The sequence below is a fragment of the Tinamus guttatus genome, unplaced genomic scaffold, assembly GCF_059628265.1.
Source record: "Tinamus guttatus ecotype Peru unplaced genomic scaffold, ASM5962826v1 Tinamus_guttatus_pri_ptg000007l, whole genome shotgun sequence".
NCBI lineage: Eukaryota > Metazoa > Chordata > Aves > Tinamiformes > Tinamidae > Tinamus > Tinamus guttatus.
The window spans coordinates 1,367,825-1,389,817 of NW_028288541.1; the positions used below are offsets into that span (position 1 = coordinate 1,367,825).

The 21,993-nt window shown below is 61.7% G+C and overlaps 1 protein-coding gene across 1 annotated transcript; it reads right to left on the reverse strand.

The window, feature by feature from the left end:
* Positions 1 to 751: 751 nt before the first annotated feature.
* SYNPO (synaptopodin) lies at positions 752 to 15,385 on the reverse strand. Its single transcript, XM_088521682.1, has 5 exons — positions 14,917 to 15,385; positions 14,261 to 14,294; positions 12,285 to 12,331; positions 3,258 to 5,149; positions 752 to 1,561 (listed from the first exon to the last, which is right to left on the reverse strand). The coding sequence occupies exons 1-5, from the start codon at positions 15,383 to 15,385 to the stop codon at positions 752 to 754; spliced, it is 3,252 nt and encodes a 1,083-aa protein (XP_088377808.1).
* Positions 15,386 to 21,993: the final 6,608 nt, after the last annotated feature.

The following is a 21,993-nucleotide window of genomic DNA, read 5'->3' on the forward strand; positions in this document are numbered from 1 at the left end:
CAAGGCAGACCGTGGGCTGCATCCTTGTTTCAGTGGGGCGATGGCCCCTGCAAGGATGGAGCTGCCCAGACACAGCCCTCCCGTGCCACTTCATGATGCTCGCCTTGCTTGCTACTGCTTCTTGGCAGCCGCAGGCCCAAGGTTGGGGCATTGGCGATGAGGTCCCTGGGACATGAGCTGCCCTCCATCAGCGCAGGGGCAGGAGGTCCTTGTGGACCAGTAGAACTGGCGGCCGCAGCAGCTCGGAGGGAGCAGACATGACCGTGGGGCAGGACTGCACTGCTCTGAGGCACATGGTGTTCCTTGGCTCCCTAGGGACATGTCCCAGGGGCTTTCTGGGAAGGGGACGCAGTTCGTAGCTCCTGCGGGCTCACGGCCCCCGCTCCTGTGGCTATGGGTGCTGGGTGAGGACAGGCCACTGCTCTGCCCTGGGGCTGGGGCGCAGAGTGAATGGGGCCCTTCCCTCCATCACCCGAGCTGCTGCCGAAAGGACAGGTTTCGGGGCTTTCTGGCTTTATGCTGCCAGCTTCAACTCCGGCCACTTCCCAAGCAGGCACAAAAGCTGCATGTCATCACCTGCAGTAGGAAAGCAAGCGCTGTGCGGGATGTACTAGGGACGAGCGGCACCTCTGCCCGCTCGAGGCCAGGAGCTGGCGAAGCTGCTTGTCTCTGCTCCAGGGCCATGGCCACTGCCAGCACCGGGTCCTCGCCGGGGCGGGCGGCCTTGGCGGGCAAGCGGGCACTCACGGCTCTAAGAGGTGCAGGGGGCCCCCGGCGGGAGCCCGCCCTGCTTCAGCCGCAGGCTCCCGTTCCAGCCGCGCGGGCAGATGTTGAAGCTGTGGATCCCGGGGCTCTTGGCCCCCGAGTCTTCGGAGTCGACGGAGATGTCCGAGTCCGTTGGGGAGCGGGAGGTGTAGCGCTTGGCGGGGGAGCGCGCACCCACCCTGGGCGAGGCCAGGGGGCTCTTGGAGGCTGGCGAGCAGCCGCCTGGCGTCCGGGGGCCAGGGCAGCAGGAGGCACCAGCGGGCAGCACCCGGGGAGGTGGCCGGTAGCCATCGGCCCAGCCAGCCCGCGGGGCCATGGGGCTGGTGGCAGTGGCCATGCCAAGGCCCAGTGTGCCAGTGCCAGCGGAGACACGGTGCCCGTTGGCCTGAGGCGATTGCAGCGGGCTTTTGCAGGCGGGGGAGAGGCTGCGCAGGGTGGCAGGGGTCCCGCAGGCCGGCGGCGCCCGCGGGGAGCGCGGCAGGCTGGGGGTGCCCGAGCTGGCCAGCGGGGCAAAGGGCGGGCAGCCCTCCGGCCCCACGGCTTTGGGAGAGGAGCTCTTCCTGCGCGCCGCGTTGATGATGTTCCTGGCGAGCCGGGCTTGCATCTGGCGACTGGCCCTGGGGTCAGCGTCATGGCGCAGCGGGGATGGGGAGCGCTCGCTCCACGGCGGGGATGCGGGGGGCCCCTCGTCAAGCTCGGGGACGGAGGCCGGGCTGGCCCAGCCGTCGGCACTGCCCTGGCGCCGGGCCAGCCGCGGAGTCCACGTGGGGGAGGCGGGCAGGGACGTCCGCCTTTCCTGGAGGGGACAGAGAGTGCGTTAGTGTCCCAGCCCCGCGGAGCGCTGTGGGGACGTGGGGGACGGCAGCCGGCAGCGGGCGGCTGCTCAAGCCGGGGGCCGCTGGCTCCCAGTCCCACAGCCTCCGCTGCCCACGGCCGCCCAGCATCTCCTTGTGAGCCAGCAGGAAAGAGAAGAGGCAGATTTGACAGTGCACTTGAGTGTATTAAGAAAAAGGAAACAGAAATACACAGAAATTAAAGCCAAGTCAGAAGGCAGCTTGTTAGTACACAAAAGGGCAAGGGAGCTGCAGTCACTCCGAACTGCACCCCGCAGCGCCCTGTCCCGCACACCGGCCACCGCCGGGGCCACAAAACGCCCTATTCAGCTCCCCCAGCTGCACGTGCTGGTATCAGGACTGGCCGGGCACCACGGCTCTCTTCAAAGCTCCTCAGCCTCCCCAGGCGGCATTCGGGCTGGGCCAACCCGCCTGCGGGCTCTGAGCCGCTCCCATGGACGTGCCCCGCAGGTGTCACCCAGGGGAGCTGCCTCTGCCCTCCACCATCATCCCCTGCCTCCAGGGCTCGCCTCTGCACATCCCTCCTCTCCATGGTTGGGACGAGCAGTCCCACTAAGTACCAGCTATGGCACCACCAGCTCTTCTATTTCTGCCTCATCTTGTAAAGCCGCAGATGCTGGAGCTGTTATGCAGCAAGACTTGGGCCTAGCAAAGTGATCTGAGGCAGATGAAACGGGTGAGACCCTGGCAGCTGAGATGGCAGGATCAATCCCACTGCTGGGTTTTACCAGTCAGTCACCTCCCTGGCCTTCGCTGAAATCAGGGCTGGTGAGAGGCGAGCGCACGAATTGGGGCTTGTCAGAGTCCATCATGGGCCCTGCTCCCCGACGCCGGATCACAGGCAAAGGAGGCCAAGGCTGGCATGACCAGGAACCCTCTGGTGCTAGCAGGACAGAGAGGCCGAGGAGTTCCCATATCCCTAGGCCAGCACAGTGTGGCTCTGCCTGTCCCCTGCGCAGGTGTAAACTCCTCCGTGGCATGGAAGCAAACAAGGAAACAAAACCCTAAAGGACAGCAGAAGAGACAGGAGCAGGCACGGTGGGGTGGAAAGGCCGCCTGTCCCCTCCGGTAGGCTTTGGTAAGAGGCCGCTACAAGCCAACAGGACAGAGAGGCTGCAGAGGAGCAGGCAAAGTCGAGTCCTGCTTGGCAGAGAGCTGGAAATGCAGGTGAAGAAAAGAGCGAGCCAGAGCCTTCATGCTCTGAAAAGTTTCCGGGCAAGAGAAGAGAGAAAGCACTGCAGGCCCTGCCGGTTCAGTCAGGCTCCAGTTCGCGTGCTGGGGCTGGCTGGATGTCCCCAAGATGCCGTCCCCAAGCTGCACCGCCCCCAGGCCGGCTCTGCTGCCAGGAGCGCGCGCGATGCCAATGTGGCTCCGCTTACGCAGGTCGCCAGCGCTCCGTCTTGTGCTCCCCGAGGCTTCGGCTGTGCTGCCGAGACAGGGTCTGCCCACACACGGGCACCGTCCTGAGAGCCTCCAAGCTACATTTTTTTTTCTTTTTCCTTTTTTTTTTTTTTTTTCCGATTGGTTTGGCTTTTTGCACACCCATGAGCAATTAGAGTGGATTTGGCCAGCGGAGGAAGCCTGAAACACGTCTCCTCTCTGACACCACTACTTGTAGTAAAAAGAAGGTTTCCACACCTGTGGTTCGATCCCTGCGTTCCTGGTGGAGTAGGATGGTCTGGGCGCCTGGAAGCCTCCCTTCGCCCTGGGTGACAGCAGGTGGCACGGGGAGCTGAGGAGCACGTCCGTCTGCGCCCCGGGGCCCGGCTGGATCTCATGGGTCAGGGTCACAGCCCCAGCAGCTGCAGGGAAGGGGCTGGAGGAAGGCCTGCTGGCCCCAAGCCCCACAGGGCGATGCCAAACAGGGGATGGAGGTAAGGGAGATGTGGGGCAGGAGGTCTGCTGGGGGTCCAGATAGGCATCGGGAAGCATGGGCCTGGGTGGAGGCGTCTCGTGGGGCAGGGACCTCAGGGGCCCTTTGGATGGGGACAGGATGAAGAGTGAAGACTGGAGCTGGTAGGGCTGGTGCTTGGAGATCTCCAGCTCCTTCTTGGAGACCTCATTCTCTACCAGGCCCCCTCCATACAGAGATGCTGGAGGGGTTTTGAAGGGCCTGGAGGGACTCTTGATAGCATGTCTGGAGATCATAGGTGATGCGCAAGCGTTGGTGTCATACTTCCAGGAGGGAGGCAGAGACATGGTGGGCGATGGGGACCGCAGCAGGTCAGGCTGAGACGGAGCCTCGATGATGAATTTCTCCATCCTTGACTGCCTCCTGGCAAAGAGCTCGGCTCCCTTCCCTCGCGCCTCGGTGAGATTGTGGCTGGGCTTGATCTGGGGCTTCGGCTGGATGGTCGGGGACTTGAGGCAGGAGGACCACGCTGGAGCGTCCTCAGCTGGCGGGAGGTGCTGCCCACCCCTGGCCATGCTGCCGGCAAGAAAGTTGGCAGCTTCTGCCCCCAGCGCAAATGGCTCTTCCTCGGCACCAGCTTCTCCCTGCTCCTTCTGCTTCTTCTTGATGTCTGCGTTCTGGACCAAATCCAGCAGATCAGGGTTTGGGCCCAGCTTTGGCTTCTCTACAAAAGTGAACATGGATTTCCTACCGGCTCTGCGTGCAACGGACTCCTCTAGGATTCCGGTTTTGGGCAGGGGGGCTGGGCTGCGGCTCCTGCCCTGGGGCAGAAGAGGTTTCTGCTCGCCAGCAGGGTAGAGCGCCGAGTACGCAGGTGGTGACCGCACACGGGTGAGCGGCGGAGGGCTGGTCAGGGTTTCCGCATAGGTAGGTGGTGGGGGCAGCTCGGCCACAGGGCCCTGCTCCAAGGGCTGGCTTTTCACTGCGGACGCCTGGATGCCAAAGGGCCTGGCCGTCCTGTTCTTCACCGGCTTGGGTTTTGCCAGGGTGAGGTGGACCTCATAGTACTGCTTGCCCTGTGAACCGTTTGCCTTCTTGCCCTCTGTTGCGGCGGCTGTGGCCGTGTTGGCTGCGGGGACGCTGTGCTCCTCGCGTGCGTCCTCGCCGTTGGTGTGTGGCGCGGGGTCGGGCGCGCTGGGCGGGCAGGCAGGCAGCGCCGCACTGGGCGGGCTGGCGAGCGGCGTCTCCGCGGGCCTCGCGGCCTCGCTCTGTGTCTCTTGGGGGCCCGGCTCATGCAGGCCGTTGGCTGATGCCATGTTCTCCTTCAGGTAGACGCTGAGCGGCACCTGCTGCAGCTCAGCTGGTGGCTCCTCATGGGCTGACACCTCCACCTGCAGCCTGTCATGCTCCATGGCTGGGCTGCCGTCTCCCTCCATACTTCCTTCCTGGGGTGCTCCAGCAGGCGCTGGGCTCAGGGGCAGTGTGGCACCATGGCCCGCACCAGCCCCCGTGGCAGTCCCCCAGGCGAGCTCGTCGAGGCGCTGCTTGCGCCGGTGGAAGAGCAGCGCACCCTTGGAGCTGGCGCTGGGCGCCGTGGTGAGCTGGGCCGCGATCCGGCGGCTCCGCGCCTTCGCCTCCCTCAGCTCCTTCTCAGAGAGGCTGGCACTCCGGGACAGACCTGGACAAAAGGGAGAGTGTGGGTTAGAGCGGGATCCGTGGTCACCCGATGTGGGCACCTACAGCCTTTCCTTGCATTTATCCTCATCCCTGAGCCCTGGCACCCAGCCGCAGCCTCCCCAGGCCGGTCTCTCCCAGCAGGACAGCGGCTGGGGAAAGAGCTGCAGGCACCCAGCTGGCCATGGGGCAGCTTCTTTTGCTGTGCTCAGTGCTGCACACACAGTGACTGTATGGGAAAGGAATTTCTCAGAAGACTTCAAAAGGTCTCAGGTTGCATTTTGCGCAAGCATGTCCCTCCTCTGAGATCCCCCTCCCCAAATCCCCACTCGCTCTGCTGACACACAAGCAGGGAAAGCTGGAGCTGGGAGTCGCAGCTGTGTCTGCATGGGTGGACAGGACCACGCGATGAGGCTGGTGGCCAGCGCAGGCCAGGCTGGGACTTGCTGGTAAAGCGACACAAGGTGGCAGCCGCCGCTAGAGGAGCAGCGTGCGTCAGCCGGCCTGAGCAGAGTGCCAAGCTCATTCCTTAGGAGCCTACAAATGTGCTAAAAATGGCAGCCAAGGGCCTGCTAAACCCCGCGTAAGGCCCTCTGAGTGCCGCTGGGCTTTGCAAATGCTGGCCCAGAGGTCAGAGCAAAAGCCCATTCCCGTGTCCAAAAGGACATGAAATTGCAGGGAACATGATTTCCCCGGCTGAGCAATGCCCTGCGAGCACAGCCTGAGCAACCCGACCCGTTGCACGCAGGGCCGAGGGCAGCCATGAAGCCTGCCCGGGCCTGCAGACATTGCTGCCCATGTGCCGTGGAGCGACACCAACAGGGCGGTTTCTGGTTGTCCCCTTCCCTCTTGTTCCTGGCCCCAGCTGCTTGAGCCCCCCTTGCAGAAACAGTCAGTGCTCAGATTCGCTCGCAGCCCTTGGCTGGCTGAGGGTCATCAGCTTCTCTCCTGGACGCCCCAGCCTGGCAGGCTGCTGCACAGCCCCACAGTGGGGCATAAGGAGCTGTCCCCACACCGAGCCCAGCGCGGGACACGGACGTGTGTGGCCAGGGCCGCCCGCCCCAAGCCCAGCTCCTCCGAGCTCAGCCAGCGTCCACTCCCCTTCAGTTCACATGTTTTTCATTTTCTTGCCTTCTGTGCCGCTTGGGAAACTTCCAGGGTATTTTAAGCGGTGGTGCAGCCTACCAGCAAAAGGAAGGGATGAATGACTAAGCCAAATCCTTCCAGTGAGCTCTCGGTGAAGCAGGAAGGCTGCTCCGAGCTGGGCATCTCCTCTTCCTCCGCACCCACGCTGCCTTCCCCAACACCCGCAGCCAGCTGCTTGCAGCAAGTCCCTGCCTACAGACACATTTCCTTGCCCTGCTTTCTTAGGTATGAACCAATACATCTCGGGCTGCTCCCACAGCACCCTGCTCGATGGGCACCTCCAGCACACTGCAGCATGCACAGGGAGCTGCTCCAGGTCTCTGTGGGTGGCTCTGCCCAACACTGCTCCTCCAAAGGCAGCATTCTGCCTCGGGAATCATCTCACCCTCTTCTGGCTGCACAGAGGAGAAGGAAGAACACCCAGCTGGGTTACTCTGGAGAAGGCAAGCGCTGCCCTCCTTCCCGCACCGATTTACGAGGTGCTGTCAGCTCCCAAGGCTAGTCATCTCCCTTGCCGGCAAGCCACGACCTGCGCTTCGCAACCGGGCCACAGCGCCCAGCCACCATGCCCTCCCTGTGCAGCTCTGCTCCGGCAGGATGCACATCCCTGCCCTGCATCTCAGAGCAGATCTCACCATGCTCCAGATACAGCTCCTCTCCTGCCTTGCCCCTTCTCACACACACCCCGCCACCAGCTGCATACAGGAAGGCAGCTGAGGAGGAAAGAAGGAGGAGAAGGAGGGTGGACCAAGCCTTCAGCCCACCCAGGAGAGGCGAAGGAGATGGGCTGCTGGTGGTGGGAGGATTTTGGCTGGGTGAGGCGGGGGAGAAGGCAGAAATGCCGATGGAAACTCTCTGCTGGAAACAACGAACTCGAATGAAGCAGCGGCGTCAGTGTCCAAGCTCTCCCTGGGCTGGAGCCGGCTCTGTTTAACACAACGCTTCTATTTGCTTTGGCGGTGGCGCAGCGCAGGGAAGCAGCTTCCTCCATCGGGCCGCAAGGCCGGGCAGGCTGGAGGGCGGCCAGCGTCACCGGCTCCCCGCACCGCCTCTCCCTCCACAGAGGGGGAGAAATAGGGCCAACGAGCTGTTGAGAAAGAAGCCACAGGCTCCAGCTGTCTGCGAATCCCCTGCTCAGAGGGGAGCCGCGCCGCACGCATCCACGCTTGCTCGCAAGCCAAGGCCGCCTAAGACGCAGAGCTCTCGACAGGGCCATTTCAGAGCCTCTCTCTCGCTACTGCCTTTTAATAGCAGCTGTGGGGCCTGGCGGGATCTTCTTCTTGCTATGGGAGACTCAGCTTTTGGCTAGCAAATTCCTGCCTGGACTAGCAGCTGGCCAGGCTCAGGGGCTAATGCCTCCCTTACGCAGCTGGATGGCACCACGGGCACGTTTGGGCACGTGAGACCCAAGCACAGGACCAACGGGTCAATGTCGGAGTGCGCATGGAGCCTGGTGCTGCTGCCAGCTCAGAGGTTTTCCCTGCGAGTCGCTGCCTGCAGCACCAGAACCAGCACTGTGGCTCCCACCACACGTGGCTGCGCCCGGTCCTGGCTCCAGCCCCCAACCTGGACCCCCTGGCCCTGCTATCTGCTTCCAACGTCCCCCTGCAGACCCACATCCCGGCACCCCACACGGCACCATTCCAATGGCACCCCAGGGCCCTATGTGCATTTTGTGCGAGTCGTTTCGCAGCTCCTCCCTCCGAGCTCGAGGAAAGGGAATTGCTAGCAATGATAATAGTGGTGGTGCTAATAATCATTCTTAGCATCTGATTTTTATTGCACAGATGGAGAGCCCTGGACCCTCTGGCAGCCCAAAGGAAATTACAGAGAATAAGACTATTCTATGTGATTACTCTCCATGCTCCGTGCACACACTCCTGTGCTCACAGCCCTCATAACCCGCGCCAGGACTGCCTGTCCCCCCGCCACCTCACTGCGCCTCCAGTTTCAGATGCAGGACGAGGCTCTTCAGCCTGGCATAAGAGTATTCAGCCCTCAGTGACACGGCCTCTGTACCGGCAGGGCCCCTCACAGCATCCTTTGCTCCCATCCCAGCTGCAGGAGACGCGGCAAACAAGCCCTTAATCCTTGTCCTGCCACCTCGGGCGGCCGGCGCATGTCAGGGGCTTCATAGCGCGCGGCTCCCCCATGCCCCAGGCAGACAGCATGGAGAGCAACGCGCTGAAAACATCCAGGTGTTGGGGAGGGGGGAGCCAGGGTGAGCGCGAGGCTGAAGGGAACCCAAGCGGCACAGAGAAAGGGCTCAAGCAGAACTATACATGGCCAGGGGCATCCAGGGCTAGCGCAACGCTGGAAACCGGCTTCCGGGCATTAGGAGGTGGCTAGGAAAGAGTCCAAGTCCAACGGGTGACTTGCTCTTCTTGCGTTCTTCCAGTCTTTCTTCCTTCCTTCCTTCCCACGGCCACTCATGGCTCGCCACTGCGCTGGAGCTAGGGGAGGAAGCATCGCCCGTGTCCAAACGTCCTGGCTTCTTCCAAGAACAATGAATTCGGCACCGACAGCTCATGCTCGGCTTCGGCCCCAGCCAGCCCTGATCCTATAACACCGCGAGCTCCCCTTGGGAAAGAGGACCCTATAGCTCTCTGTCTATATATACAGGCACTTGCTCCTTGGGCTTCCAGCTGCCCCAGGAACGACTTCCCGCAACATCCCCAAAGTGCCAGGCTTAATAGCTTCTTCCCGAGCTGTCAGTTAACCTTCCCATAACAAGTCCAGCTCCCTCCTCCAGGGTGAGGATGATGAGGGTGATGAAAGGCATGTTTGTTGCTCTCCCCTCACAGCCAACTGGCAAACAAAATTCCCTCCAGCTCAAGTTTCCACACAGAGGACAAGTCCCCTTGAACGGGGCTGCTGGAGAGCATCTGAAATATATACAGCGAGGCTGGACTCACCAGGGGACCCCAAACAACAGTGAAGGATGTATCAGAGCCTCCTGCAGCCAGTCCTGTCCTGACAGCCAACTTCAGAGATTGTCTTCAGCTGGACCAGGACAGGATCTAGCCCCCAGCTGCAGGAAGGGGAGAGACCCCAGATCATTCTGAGCTGACCGGCCCAACGAATGCAGTTGAAGCTGCTGCTTTTGATTCAGCCAGGATGTCACCGCACATCCTTTCAGGCCACCTGACAGTTTGCAATGAGAAACTCCAGCAAAAACTGCCTCCTAGGCCAGTATGTAACATATTTGGCTCAGATGTATTGTGGATAAGCTCAAAATCAGAGAATTCTGCAGCAATTTGGGGAAGAAAAATAGTGCTTTGGAGGTTGTCAACTTGCAGTCTGGGTGTTTGCTAGCATCAGGCACGCTGGCGAAAAGTCCCATGCAGAGAATGTCAATGCTAGTGCTGAACAGAGTCTCCTGACAGGGCTGGTGGGCTGGGGCTGGACACGTGAAATCTCAGGCTCCAGAGCTGGTACATGACTCCAATACTTGGCCTCAGGATCTCCGTGTGCAGGCTGCTCTGGGTTTGGAGCATGGTCGTGCAAAGGCTGCGATCCCCCTTGCAGGCGGCTGGCCGGGACGGGTGAAAGGAGGAGGCTCGGGAGGCAGGACTGGCCATGCAGAGCCGAGGGCTGGTGCGGCACGGGTGGGAGTAAGAGGGAAACCCCAAACCCACCTTCAACGGGAGGAAAGCAGCTGCCATCTACAACACATCGACACGTTTCCAGATTTTAAATGTCTGTCAGGCTGCTGTCCAGGCGCAGCCCGAATGGCACCTCCTATCCTCCCCCGAGCAGAGCGCAGCTGCACGGATGCCCCCTCCCTTGCTGTGCAATCTTCCGGCAAAAAGCAGAATTCGGAGAAAACCCGCCTCTGCAGCGGGCGCGCTCGAGCACTTCCGAGCTCGGCCCGCGCACCCTGCAGCTCCCACGGCCAGGCCTGCGAGCAGCCGCTCTCCCATGGCAGCTCCCGCGCTGCTCATCCAGATGTGCCCAGATGCTCCAGGGGAGGGCGCAGGGCCTCCCGCCCCCGAGGCGGACTCGCCTCTACCAGCCACCCTGACTCCTTCCCATCGGCATTTGGGATGAGACTGGAGGAGAGAGCTGCCCTTAAGCCATGTCCCAGGGTGAATCCCGCTCCACGCGGTTACCTACGGCGTGATCCTGTGATTGCAACCTGCGGCAGGGACACCCCGGATCAGCTCTCTGCTGCTCGGCTGGGAACAAAACGCCTCTCCCAGGGACATGTGGTCCTAAATCACGTTACACATGGTGATGGGTGGCACCGGGGGGGGAATCAGTTTTCACCCCAATGGTAAGCACTTCGGGCACTGAGGAGATGCAAGCAGGTCTTTTGGCATGGAACCCAACTGGCCTTTTGCCTCAGCTACAGCTGTGCAAGATTTTCTGCAATGAACGCAAACTCACACACACCGAAATTCCCTCTTTCCTCCAGCTCCCAGAATCATCCCAAATAATCTACTGCGAGGAAAACAAGGAGGGCAGCACAGATGGACAGGCTAACTCGAAACAGATGCAATTAAAATGCACGGATATAAATACAGCCATATTCCGCCTCTCTCTCAGATTCCAGTCCTCCGTTATCCAGATCAAAGTTTTTGTTCCAGCCACTCTACGGCCCCGCAAGCTCCCGCGCGAGGGGCAAGTGCTGCTCTGTGGGAACCGATCCCCTTCCTGGCAGGCCGCGCTGTGCTGGGCCTCTCCTCGCTGGTGCCTTTGCCAGTGACAAAATCCGGCACAGCAATAAAATTCGATTCGCTTGCAAGTTTTTGCTGAGCTCAGTTTGCAAAGGCTTTGCTGGACCCGCGGCTGTTTGCCTGTGTGCAGCCACTGCCTGGCACTCAGCACCTCTACCCGTTCACCCCGGCCCCACGGCCGAGCCTTGCAGCACCCGTCTCCCACACAAGGGAAGACAAAAACGGCCATAACACAGTGGGACAAGGAGAAGGGACCAGGGATGTTTGCTCTTTCGCAGCTGCTGGCTGCCCCAGTCTTGGCCAGACACAAGCAGCTTCTCCCCTCAGAGGATGCCAAGGGGAAGCCCTGCTTATATCCACTTCGGGGAAGGAGAGGCTGTTGCCACCACTAAAGCAGAGCCGGCTCCCTCCCCAGCCCATCTAAATTAACCTCTTAGCTCCATTAAAGTGGCAGGGGCAGAGCCACCTCCTCCAGGCTGGCCCAGCGTAGCCCTCAGGGGAGCGCGGCGGGCAGCAACCCCAGCCCAACGTGTGGCCATGGCCTGTCCCAAGAGCAAGGCCAGGTACGGGGGCACCCAGCTGCCCCCAATGGCAGCCGGCCAGGGGAATCCCAGCCCTCCTCCCTCCCGGCGGATCCCTACAGATCCCTAGATGCACAGCCCAGGTAATAGCCCTCTCTGGCCAGTTGAGTGGGCAGGGAGGCGATGGCCTTGCGCGAGAAGGTCATCTGGCTCTTCTTGTCCTGACGGATGGACAGAGCGGGGAGTGGATGGGCATGAAACAGTGCCTTTGAATGTGTTGCACAATCCGTAACAGATCCCACTGGCTGCCAATCCAGAGAGACAGACCTCATGTCTCCAGCGCGAGATGGCATGGCCACGAGGAGCCCTGCTGGGAGATATGTCCCCAAGGAGGGACGCGCAGGGGGACGGGAGATGTGGCCCTGCAAAAGCCCCGTGAGGATCCCCACCTCGCCCCAAGGCTCAGCAGCGCCAGCCCGCAGGGCAGGGGGCAGAGGCACTGCTCACACATCGCAGCAACTCAGCCCTCTCCCCCTGTGCTCAGACCGGCCCTGACTGCCCTTTGCCGGAGGAGCCCCCCGCACGCCCCAGCCCCTGCACCGCTGAGCTCCCCCTTTCCTGTCCCTCCTGCATCCCCAGCCGCCCCCACGGGCACCCGCAGCCCCACGGCGCCTCCCGCCCCGCTCCCCCAGTCCCCGCCGCCCCCCCGGTCCCGCAGCGGAGCCCCGGGCACCCGCAGCCCCCCCGGTTCGGGGGCCGCCGCTGCCTCCCGGGCCCCGAGCGCCGGCCCTACCCGCGGTGCCGGTGCCGGTGCCGGTGCCGCCGCCCCTCGCAGCCCGTCTGCACCGCGGCAGGAGGCGGCGGGCAGGAAAGTTGCGGCAGCTCCGCCCTCGCGGCGGGCCGGGGGGGGCGGCGGGCGGGGGCCGGGCCGGGGGGATGCGGGGTGCGCGGGGTGCCCGGAGCCGCCCGGCCCCCGCCCGCGAGGCAGCGGCCGGGCCGTCCCGAGAGCGGGCGGCACCAGACGGGACCAGACGGGACCGCCGCCGTCCCGAGCGGCACGGGCAGTCCTGCCCGCCGCCCCCCCGCACCGCATCTGCCCCGCTGCGTCCCGGCTGCAGCTGCGCCGAGCCAGACCCCTCCGCAGAGGGGACAACAGCCTGGGGCAGCGACCGACCCCAGCCCTGTGCGTCTGCCCCCTCCCAGCGCTGCAGGGGACCTTTCAGACACAGGTGGGAACACAGGGTCTCCCACTGCTGATGTTTTTCCCAGGGACTAAGAAGCTGGGACGCTTGGAGGCGGTAAAAATCCAGCACTGATGTCACCCACCCCACGCACCTCCGTGGGAAGAGCACTGAGACCCCTCTGCAAGGCCGGTGCTGCTCCCAGTGAAGTGAGGACCTCAGCTCTGGGGCCCGGTGCAAGGAGAGGGGATGAAGAGATACCCCAGAGGATCCTCCACGAGGATGTGCTGGCCTTCGGGCTAGCAGCAGAGCAAGGAGAGGCTGAGACCGAGATTCATAGTGCCCATGGGCACTGCAACACAGCGGCCACGGAGCTGGTGGCCACAGGCTGGCTGGCCAGACCTGACAGCAGGGCTCTGCGGCTCCTCACTTCCCTCTCATGTAACTCTAGCAGGTGGGATCCGCCTGCCTCACCACCCTGCTCTTCCTGAGCCCGTCCTCACCACAGGATGAGCTCTTGGCTTTATTTTTTTGCCTTTCTAATTTCCTTTCTTCCTGCCAGCATTTGCTTTTTTGTGCTTTTCTGGTTTTTGAGGGAGACTGACGCAGGCTTGGCGGCCCCCAGGGAGCAAAACCTTCTGTTTATTTGCACACCAGACAGAGAAACCAGTCCTGCCTCCTGCATCACTCAGCCGGTGCCTGCACCCTGGCTCCTCACACTCCCGAGCCTTCCCCGAAAGGTGCCAAACAGCCCGGGCTGCCGGGGCAGATGTTTGTAAGGAGACAGCCTGGCCTTGGGCTGCTGGCCAGGGACCAAAGTGGCACCCAGGAGCCACTCGGGTTGCAGACCCTGCCTGGCAGGTCTGCACTGCTTTGGGGATGCTCCGGCCTGGTTCCTTGCCTCCTTGCCACCTCCTGCCCCGTGCAGGCTGCGCAGCAAGGCCCTGGTCCTGCTCCCAGCACTCAGGACCCTCCGTGACATCCGGCACAGCAGTTCTGGAAAGTCTGACACAGGCAGCGGCTGGTGGTGATCTCACTTGGAGGAGGAGGAAGCAGGACAGACAAACTCTTTCCAACAAACCTGTTGAGTTACTTTAAAATTCCAAGCTGGCAGCAGAACTGCTGGATTGTGGCGCGAGCTAGGAAAGTGCTGAGCCCGGATACAGACAGCCCTGACCTTTCCTGCTGCACATCTACCATCCTCAATAGAGAACGGTGAGAAATGGGAAGGGTATTTGGATCTGTCTGGTTTGATTGCCGGGCCCTAAAACACAATGACTGTACAGACAGCAAAGCTGCTGGAGCAGCATTTATCCAAAGAGCATGTCTGAGATTTCCATCAGCAAGCACTCATCTGATGGGCTGCTGCTTTTGAGGATGTTTGATATGTGAGACATCCCAAAAGGACAGATTTTCCAAGGACAGGTTCTGGAAACCAGGTTCATTTCCAGCACCTCCAGCAGAAGACAGCACCGCCCACTCCTGCCCATCCCACCCTCCTTGGGCTTAGGGGTTGCTCCAGCAAAACCATGTTCAGAGTAAGCTATAACATCCCATAACTCATTCCCATCAGGAGGCAGTGACGTACCTACTGTGGCAAGATCTGGCATCTGAGATAACAGCTGAGCGGGAACAAAATAGAAAGTGGTGGAAGGGGGGCTTAAAAACAGCTCCAATGCCTGGAAAAGGGTGGCGCTCATTCTGCAGGAGCATCTCTGACGGGTGCCTGAGCGGGGCTGGGGCTGTGCAGGTGCTGCAGCAGCTGCTCTAACCCTATGTGAGTGGCCGTGGGCTCCCAGAAAGCGGGTCGCAAGCAGGCCCTGCTCCCCTGCCCTGCTCGAATGCTCCAGCAAGGTCCCGAGGATGTGGAGAGCGGGTCGTGCCACCACCGCCAGGGCCAGGAAGTCCTTGCCCAGGCTGTGGCCGCTTGCGGTTCGGAGAGATCTTGGAGAGCGCGGGAGCCTGCTCGCTGGCTGCCCACCTCCCTCCCAAGAAAGCCACATGCTCTTCTGTATTTTTAAGGCCACAGAGATCATCCGAAACTAAAAAGTCCCGGTGGCTTGGCCGCTCCAAGCAGAGGGACGGGAGGTAGGGCTGTCCCAGCGGTCCTGCCTGCTCTGCCTCAGTTGGAGCTGGGCTCTCCCAGTGCTGGCAAAGCTGAGCACCAGAAAACACAGCTCCCCAACACTGGGGAGCACGAAAGGGTTCGCAGCGCGGGTCAGGGGAGCAGCAGGGCGCGCTTACCCGCGTTCCTGGGCTGGCTGACGGGGGAGACCAGGACTCGCTTGATCTTCACCACTTTCCACTCTTGGCTTGGGTCCGCGGTGGGGCTGGCTGCAGCGGGGGGCCGCTCCGAGCCAGGGCAGCTCCTCAGAGGCGCGGGCTCCCCTGTCGATGCCGCGCGGGCGCCGCTGAGCCCAAGGTGCAGCGCGTCGCCATTGAGCGCGCCTGGCGCCTGCTGCGGCCGCTCGCCTGCTTCTCTGCCCAACGGCTCAAGCTTTTCTTCCTGCTCTGTTGGGTGGAAAGGGGCGAACACCCTGAGCTGCCGGCACCTTCGCTCTCCCGTCTTCCCCCTCTCCTGCGAACAGCCACGTCCTTCTCCTGTGGCCGTCTCGGTGGTCCCGCAGGCAGGTGAGGTGTGAGGGGCCTCGGTGGGGGCAGCGCAGCCAGCCTGAGGCTGCAGGCACGGCTGCCGCAGCGTTGCCCTCAGCATCCCGCCTGTCTTCTTCAGCCTCTGCGGGGACGATGCTCAGCGTTCCTGAGAGCCACCTGCTCCTCAGCCGGGGCACTGCCTCCTCCCTGGAACTGGCCCTCGGAGGGCACCCACTGTCCGAATGGGAAGCTCCGTGGGAGCTGATTTTTGCTCACAGGCTGTGGTCGCTCCGGTGGGCAGGACTGGCCGTGTGGTGGCCGGGCTCCCGTCAGAGCAGCCGCCGTGGCGCACGGGCTTCCTCTGCACCTCCGTCTAGGCAAGGTCTGACTGGGGCTATGTCACCAAGGAGCCTTTTCCAGGGATTTCTCCTTTCCAGAGACACGGGGGCAGCTGGAGCAGTTTCCGGGAACCTGAGCAAAGGGAAGGCAGAGTGTGAGCACGGAGGCTGTTGGGGCACGCACTGAGTTACAGCTCCCCAGGGCCCAGTGTGGCACGCGCAAGTCCAGCCCCCACCACTCGCCACAGCGAAGCGAGGGCCCCACGAGAGGTAGCCGCCTCCGCGCAGCTCCTCTGCAAACCCCCGGGCCTGGCAGCTCGGTGCACGGGGCTGCCATCGGCACTGCTGCTCGCCCCGCGTTCCTCCCGAGGGGTTTGCGGGGATGGCACAGCTCCAAGCGGGGCTTGACAGTGACTCAGGCCAGCGGGAAATTCCTTGCATTCTGCCGAGGCAGCCGCAAAATCCCCCATGCTGGTGAGCGGGGGGACTTGGGGGGCCAAAGGCAGCCAGCGAGGGGAGCAGTGGGGATGCCCGGACCCCCTCGCCTGCCCATCCTCACTGCGGGCAAAGCGCTTTGTCCTGGAACCAGGACATGGTCCCCGGCTCCCTTTGCTTTAGCGGCATAGCCTGGTTTGGGCAGTGCATAGGCTGTCAGGATGGCGGGAGCACTGGGATAGCAAGGTCTCCAGGGGACCTCCACCAGCCGAGAGGCTGCCTTTGCCACACAGCCTCTGCCCGCAGCCGTGTTTGCTCAGGGCTATCCAGAGCCCTGGCCCACAGCTCCATCCTGCCTGCGAGCAAGAGCGGGGCGCCCGACGCACAAAGCGGGGCTGTGCTTAACCACCGAGTGACTCAGCGGCTCCGGGACAAGCACAGGCAGAGCCACTTCCCTCGCCTTGCTCTGAGCACAAACGCTGTCGAATGATGAATGCGCACAGCAACCCGGCCAAGAGGAGAACTATCAGATAGGAGAAGGATATCTCATCGCTTGCAGGGCAGGATATGGGTTACAGTGCATGTAACGGGGAAATTCCTGTGCAATGAGTCCGCCAGAGCTGCTCGGCACAGTAAAGCCGCGTCCCGCTCGTCTGCTGTGTCATCGCAAGGCTGGTTCTCAGCGTGTCACTCGCCTGCGGGGCTGCTGCTATTTTCACCTCTGTGCCCGCCCAGCCCAGCACTCATCGGTGGGTCTCAGAGCCTGGACTCCTTGTCCCACTGAACCTGTGGGCTAAGCAGCTCCTCACCTCCCATGGTGGGTTTGCTAGAGCTGCCTCACAGGTTGGTTTGACCAGAAAAAATACCCTGTTTTTTTTGTGTTTTTTTTTTTCTTCTTCAGTGAAGTGAGAAGAATTTGCTCCAGGTTAATGCAGCATGTTTAACTGAGCCCGACACGTCTTCTGCAATTCCGCTCGAGGATCGCTCCGTTTGGCCACATAAACTTCCCTGTTCATCATGAGAAATCTCTCCTCGGAAACAAGGACAAGCCATTCTGCAAGCAGACTTGGAGAGCTCGGCTGCAAGGACATCAAGCAGACACCTGGGCATTTCCCAACGCAACACTGTGTTTTTGAAAGCACATGAAGGAAATCTACCAGGCCTGAAATCCTTCCTCCTGCTATGTAATTATCCAGTGCAGGTTTGCAAAGAGATTTGGGGGGGACAAATTTCAGCCTTTCTTGCTAAAAAAAGACTCTCGCCCTGCTCTTTATATAATGCAGAGCCCTGATAGTTGCAAGAAGCCACCTACATCTTTCCTTAGAAACCTGGCAAGTTGTTGAAGCCAGCTTATCTCAAACGAGGACAAAGAGAAAGTTTCCTAAAATAACTATGTGCACAGCCTGGGTCAGAAGATTTCCTCTCAGACCCGCTCTGCCAGCACAGCCCTCTTGCCCTGCACTCCCACCCTGGCACCCAAGCCTTCCCAAGCTGGTTTTGGGAGGATGCAGGACTCCTGTGGGCATTATGGGGCTGGTGCGTGCCCACCTGTCCTGCACCATTGCTGCTGTGACAGTTTGTGGGTCCCTCGACAGGGCAGGACCTGCCTCTGGGGTCTGCAGTGGCCCTGTCCCACCTCGCGCTCTCTGCAGCCAGCCCCTGCGGCAAGAAGAGCCCGGAGCATTTCCGAGAAACAAGCACGCTGCAAAACACTGCCAGGGAGGGGAGGGGAGAGGGAAGAAAAAAGAGAGAGAAAAAAAAAAGACCCAAATTCCCCGAGTGCTGAAGCCTGGTGGCAGGAAGGACTTTTGCTCTCTGCCATCTCTCCTGCCTACTCACCCAAGCACAGCAAACCTCCCCCCGCCTCTCGCCTGCCTTTTTCACAACCTGCCATGGCCCCCCCTCCCAAAAAAGGAAAACTAAAGTTAACTTTCCACCTCCCACACAAATATTTTTGGCAGGCGTTGCAGGCATCCTGGCTGCCAATCTTGGGGAGCCAGAGCCTGCAGAAAACCTTCCTCCCGCCTCCATCTGGCCACAGTTCCCCCATTGCCCTCAGCACTGAAGCGCCCAGCAGGGATGTGCCCATGGGCAAGGGCCCTCGGGGACCTTGGAGGGGCCCTGGCTGGCCCTCTTAGCGCCAAAGAGGAGCGAGAGCTGGAGAGGCCCAGCTGCAAATGGGAAGCACAGGAGAGCGCCTGGACCTGCAAGGAGGCAGCCGCAAGGCAGGGACCAGCACTGAGCCCAGGTCCCATCCTCAGCATCCCACATCTGCACAGACACATCACTGCCCTACACCTGGTTTCCAGCATCTTTAAGCAGGAGTGTGGGCAGGAGAGGGGAGCAGAGGGGTGGCAACTGTGCTGTGCTGAGGGTGATTTGGGGGCAGCACCAGTGAGGATGGACAGAGGGACAGACGGATGGGGGCTCTCGGGTTTCCCCCAAGGTCACACAGTGGGTTGCTGTCACTCAGGAAGGATCCTGTTGCCCAGACTTTCAGTCCCCAGCTCCAGTCACAAGATCAACTCCTTCCCTTTCCAAAATAGACCAGCCGCAATATATACACTGGGGGATTTTGCACCTTCGGCATGCCAGTGCCAAGCGTCCCGCGGAGGGAGCTTGGCAGAGCCTCCGAGCAACGCATCCCACGTCAACACCGCAAGCCCTGGCACTGGGAATCCCCGGAGCGTGGCCTGGGCAGAGGCACAGGGAGCTGCTCCTGCGCCACGCACGGCCGGCCTGGAGCGCAGGGAGCATCTGCTGTCCCGAGGCAGCCACAGGCAGGGGGGGATGCTGGGGGCATGAGAAGTCCTGAAAGGGCAGTGGGGTCCTGATCCCAGCCCTGTGAGACTCCTGTCCTGCCTTAGCCATGCCCCGTGAAGGAGTGGGCACATCCAGTATCCCAGAATGAAGCATGCCGGGGACTTTCTCCCTGTGTTTCTTTAAGGGAGAGCTGTCTCTGCAACTGACATGGGAGACGCCACCGTGGTGTAGCTGTCACCGAGGGGCATTTGGAGCCGAGCCTGGGCCACCCTGTCCCTGGCTGCTCTCAAATCTGTTGCAATGCAATAGCACACACACCACAGGCTCCTGGGGGCCTCGGGGCACTGCTCTGGTCCTCCTTTTCCAGAAGAGGAGCGCATGGCTGAGCCCTGCTCATGCCAGCCGCACGGCACCCACAAGCACCAGGACCCTGCGTGGGACTGCGGCAGCGAGCACGGAGGAGACGCGGGCAGAGCCGAGGGGGCTGGAGGCCGCAGCAAGGACGGCCCTGCTTTCCTTGGCACAGCCCTCGCTCCCCGCGGCCGCCGCGCGGGCAGGGCTGGCCTCGGCACTGCTGCGCGCCGGGGGAAACAAAAGCCTTTTGCAGCCTTGATTTACTACCTTGGAGGAAACCAGGGTGGAAAAAACAACATTCCAGCACGCCTGTCCCCGTGCAACCCTCGTGGCCCGCAGCGCCCCGCGGGTGCCCATGCCGCCCTGCACCCGCAGCGCTGGGGGCAGCACACGGGCAGGAAGGGCAGGGAGCAGAGCCCCCGGCCTTGACAGCACCAAGGGACATCTTCTGACTAAGCGGAGGAGCCAGGTCAAGGCACCTGCACTGGGAAGATAGGGGCATCCCAAGCACCTGGATGTGCTGCCCCTCCCACCTTGGTCCCACACTGAGCATGGGCCTGGGCACTGGCTTCCCTGCCACACTGCCGTGTCCTCCCGCAGGCCCTTGGCTTGTCCCTCCGCCTCAAGATGCGGACAAGGAAAGAGGAAAGGCTGCTCTCCACGGGGGTCAGCTCTGCACAACCCAGTGCTGAGGAACAGCGGGGCAGGGGACAGGGCTGGGGGAAGGGTGCTGGACCCCACATGCCCCCCCAGCAGGAGCGCGAGGCCTGTCGGGCTGAACAGCCTTTTCTACCGCAACACGAATGTCTGTCCTGGAGCCACTTCCCTCCAGGAGACCCGCACCGAGCCCACTCTTCTCCCCCTGAGCAGACCTTCTGGATGAGTCCAGAGGTTCAGCTACCCTCACATGCTCCCTGGGCCCTAACCCCTGCTCTCAGGGCTCTCTGGACGAGTGGCCACATCCAGCCATCACTTCCACATCCAGAGAGGGGCAGTGACTTGCCCGACCATGGGCTGCTGCTGCAAGGAGCAGCCACGCTGGGCAAGTCCCAGCCTGTCCCTCCCTTTGCTTATCTTGGACCTCGCAAGGACAGAGCTGGTTTTTGGCTTTATCTCTGGTGTTTCCTGGATGTGAGCTCAGCCACGGCCGCACCCCAGCCAGAGAAAGTTACCCCAGGCTTCGTGGTGCAGGTCTGTGGTGAGAAGCCCCAGGTTTGCTGAGCCACACAGACCTCAGGCCAAGGTGAGGTGCCCTGAGGCACTCAGGGCCACTACCACCGCCTGGGGACAGGGATGATCAGCTGGAGCAGAGGATGAAACTGCAAATCCTTTGTTCTAGACTCAAAGGAAACATAAAAGGTAGATATGGACACAGAGAGAAGACCGCAAAGCCCCGAGATGCAGGTTCTAGGCACGAGGTGCCTACGTACCTGAAGCGACCCAGTGCTGCGGACGCGGGATGCAAAAGGAAAACACCCGGTACCTCTGCTCCGTAGCCAGGAGCTGCAGAAGAGCCTGGGGAGCTGGGAGAGCTTGGACCCGAGGGGGGCCAGGCTCTGGCAGCCGCTCACCTGGATGCATCTGCTGGGTACGAGCTGCTGCGCTGGCCACACAGGAGCTCTCCCGGCAGCCCGGCTCTCCCGCGGGCTGGCGGTGGACGGCAAGGGTGACTCACAAGCCCGGGCAGAGACGGTGGCGGAGGAGGCGGGCAGACCCAGCCCTGCTGCTGCAGGGCTGGCACCTGCCTTGGGGCAGATTTGCCAACAGGGCTCCTCGATGCCCCGCAGGGACTGCTGTGCCCCTCGCAGCCCTCGGGATGCTGGGGTCAAAGGCAGCACCTCAACTCAGCCCATGAGCTGGCCCTGAGCTGCAGGGCTACGGCCGGCCCCCAGCGCCTCACACATCCCCTCACCTGCCCAGGCAGCAGGTGTAAACGTGCTGCATGCAGCAGCCCCCACACAGACACAGCACCGGCTTTTGAGCCCTGTCTCACAGGCGCAGCCAGTCCCGTTCCCGGAGTTTCCAGCAGAGATCCAACAGCAGATGCCAGAGGGAGGCCTGGCATGATGGAACCTTCACGATTTTCCCAAGCAACGCTGCTGAACATTTGCTGGGGGGTGATGACGAATGCTAGCTAATTAGACAAAATCCCACTCATCGCAGCAAGGAGCGGAGCACAGTTGGGTCTGTGTTACATGGGGCTACTGGGATCCAGCTGGTGGTTTTGCTGTGCTGTCAGTTCTCCACGTGCTCCAGGTGGGATAGAAAGCCATTCCGGCGGGGAACACAGAGCAGCCTCCCTGCGGCAGGAGCGGAGGCTCATCCTGCAGCCATGCCAGCCTCAGGGAGCTCAGCCTCCCACAGCAGACATAAAACACAACCCATTAACTGAGGCAGGGAAACCCACAGTGGCTTGAAAAGCCAGTTTAAACAACCCCAGTGAATTCAGGGCTGCTGGAGCCAAGATAACAGATAGCCACAGCACATCCTTACCCCACAGCTCCAGTACATCCCCTCTCTACTCCAGCCTCACAGCACAACCCTGGGATCCTGGAGAGCTTTTGAGATGCCTCCCTGCTTCCCATCCCTGGCATGCTGGGGCTCCCAGCTGGCAGAGAAGCACCATCACCACCCAAAGCAGCAGCAAAGCTGTGATCTGATCACCCAAAGCCCCTCCACATGGTCCCTCACCACATGCTAGGAGGAGATAGGAGGTACCAGGTGCAGGCCAAAGGACCCTTTAGTACCCTGGGAGAAGGCAGGGATTCACAGCACCTGGGCTGGGATCCAGCCCCTCTGAGCCCCACAGTAACGCTTGGGGACAGTCTGGGAGAAACAA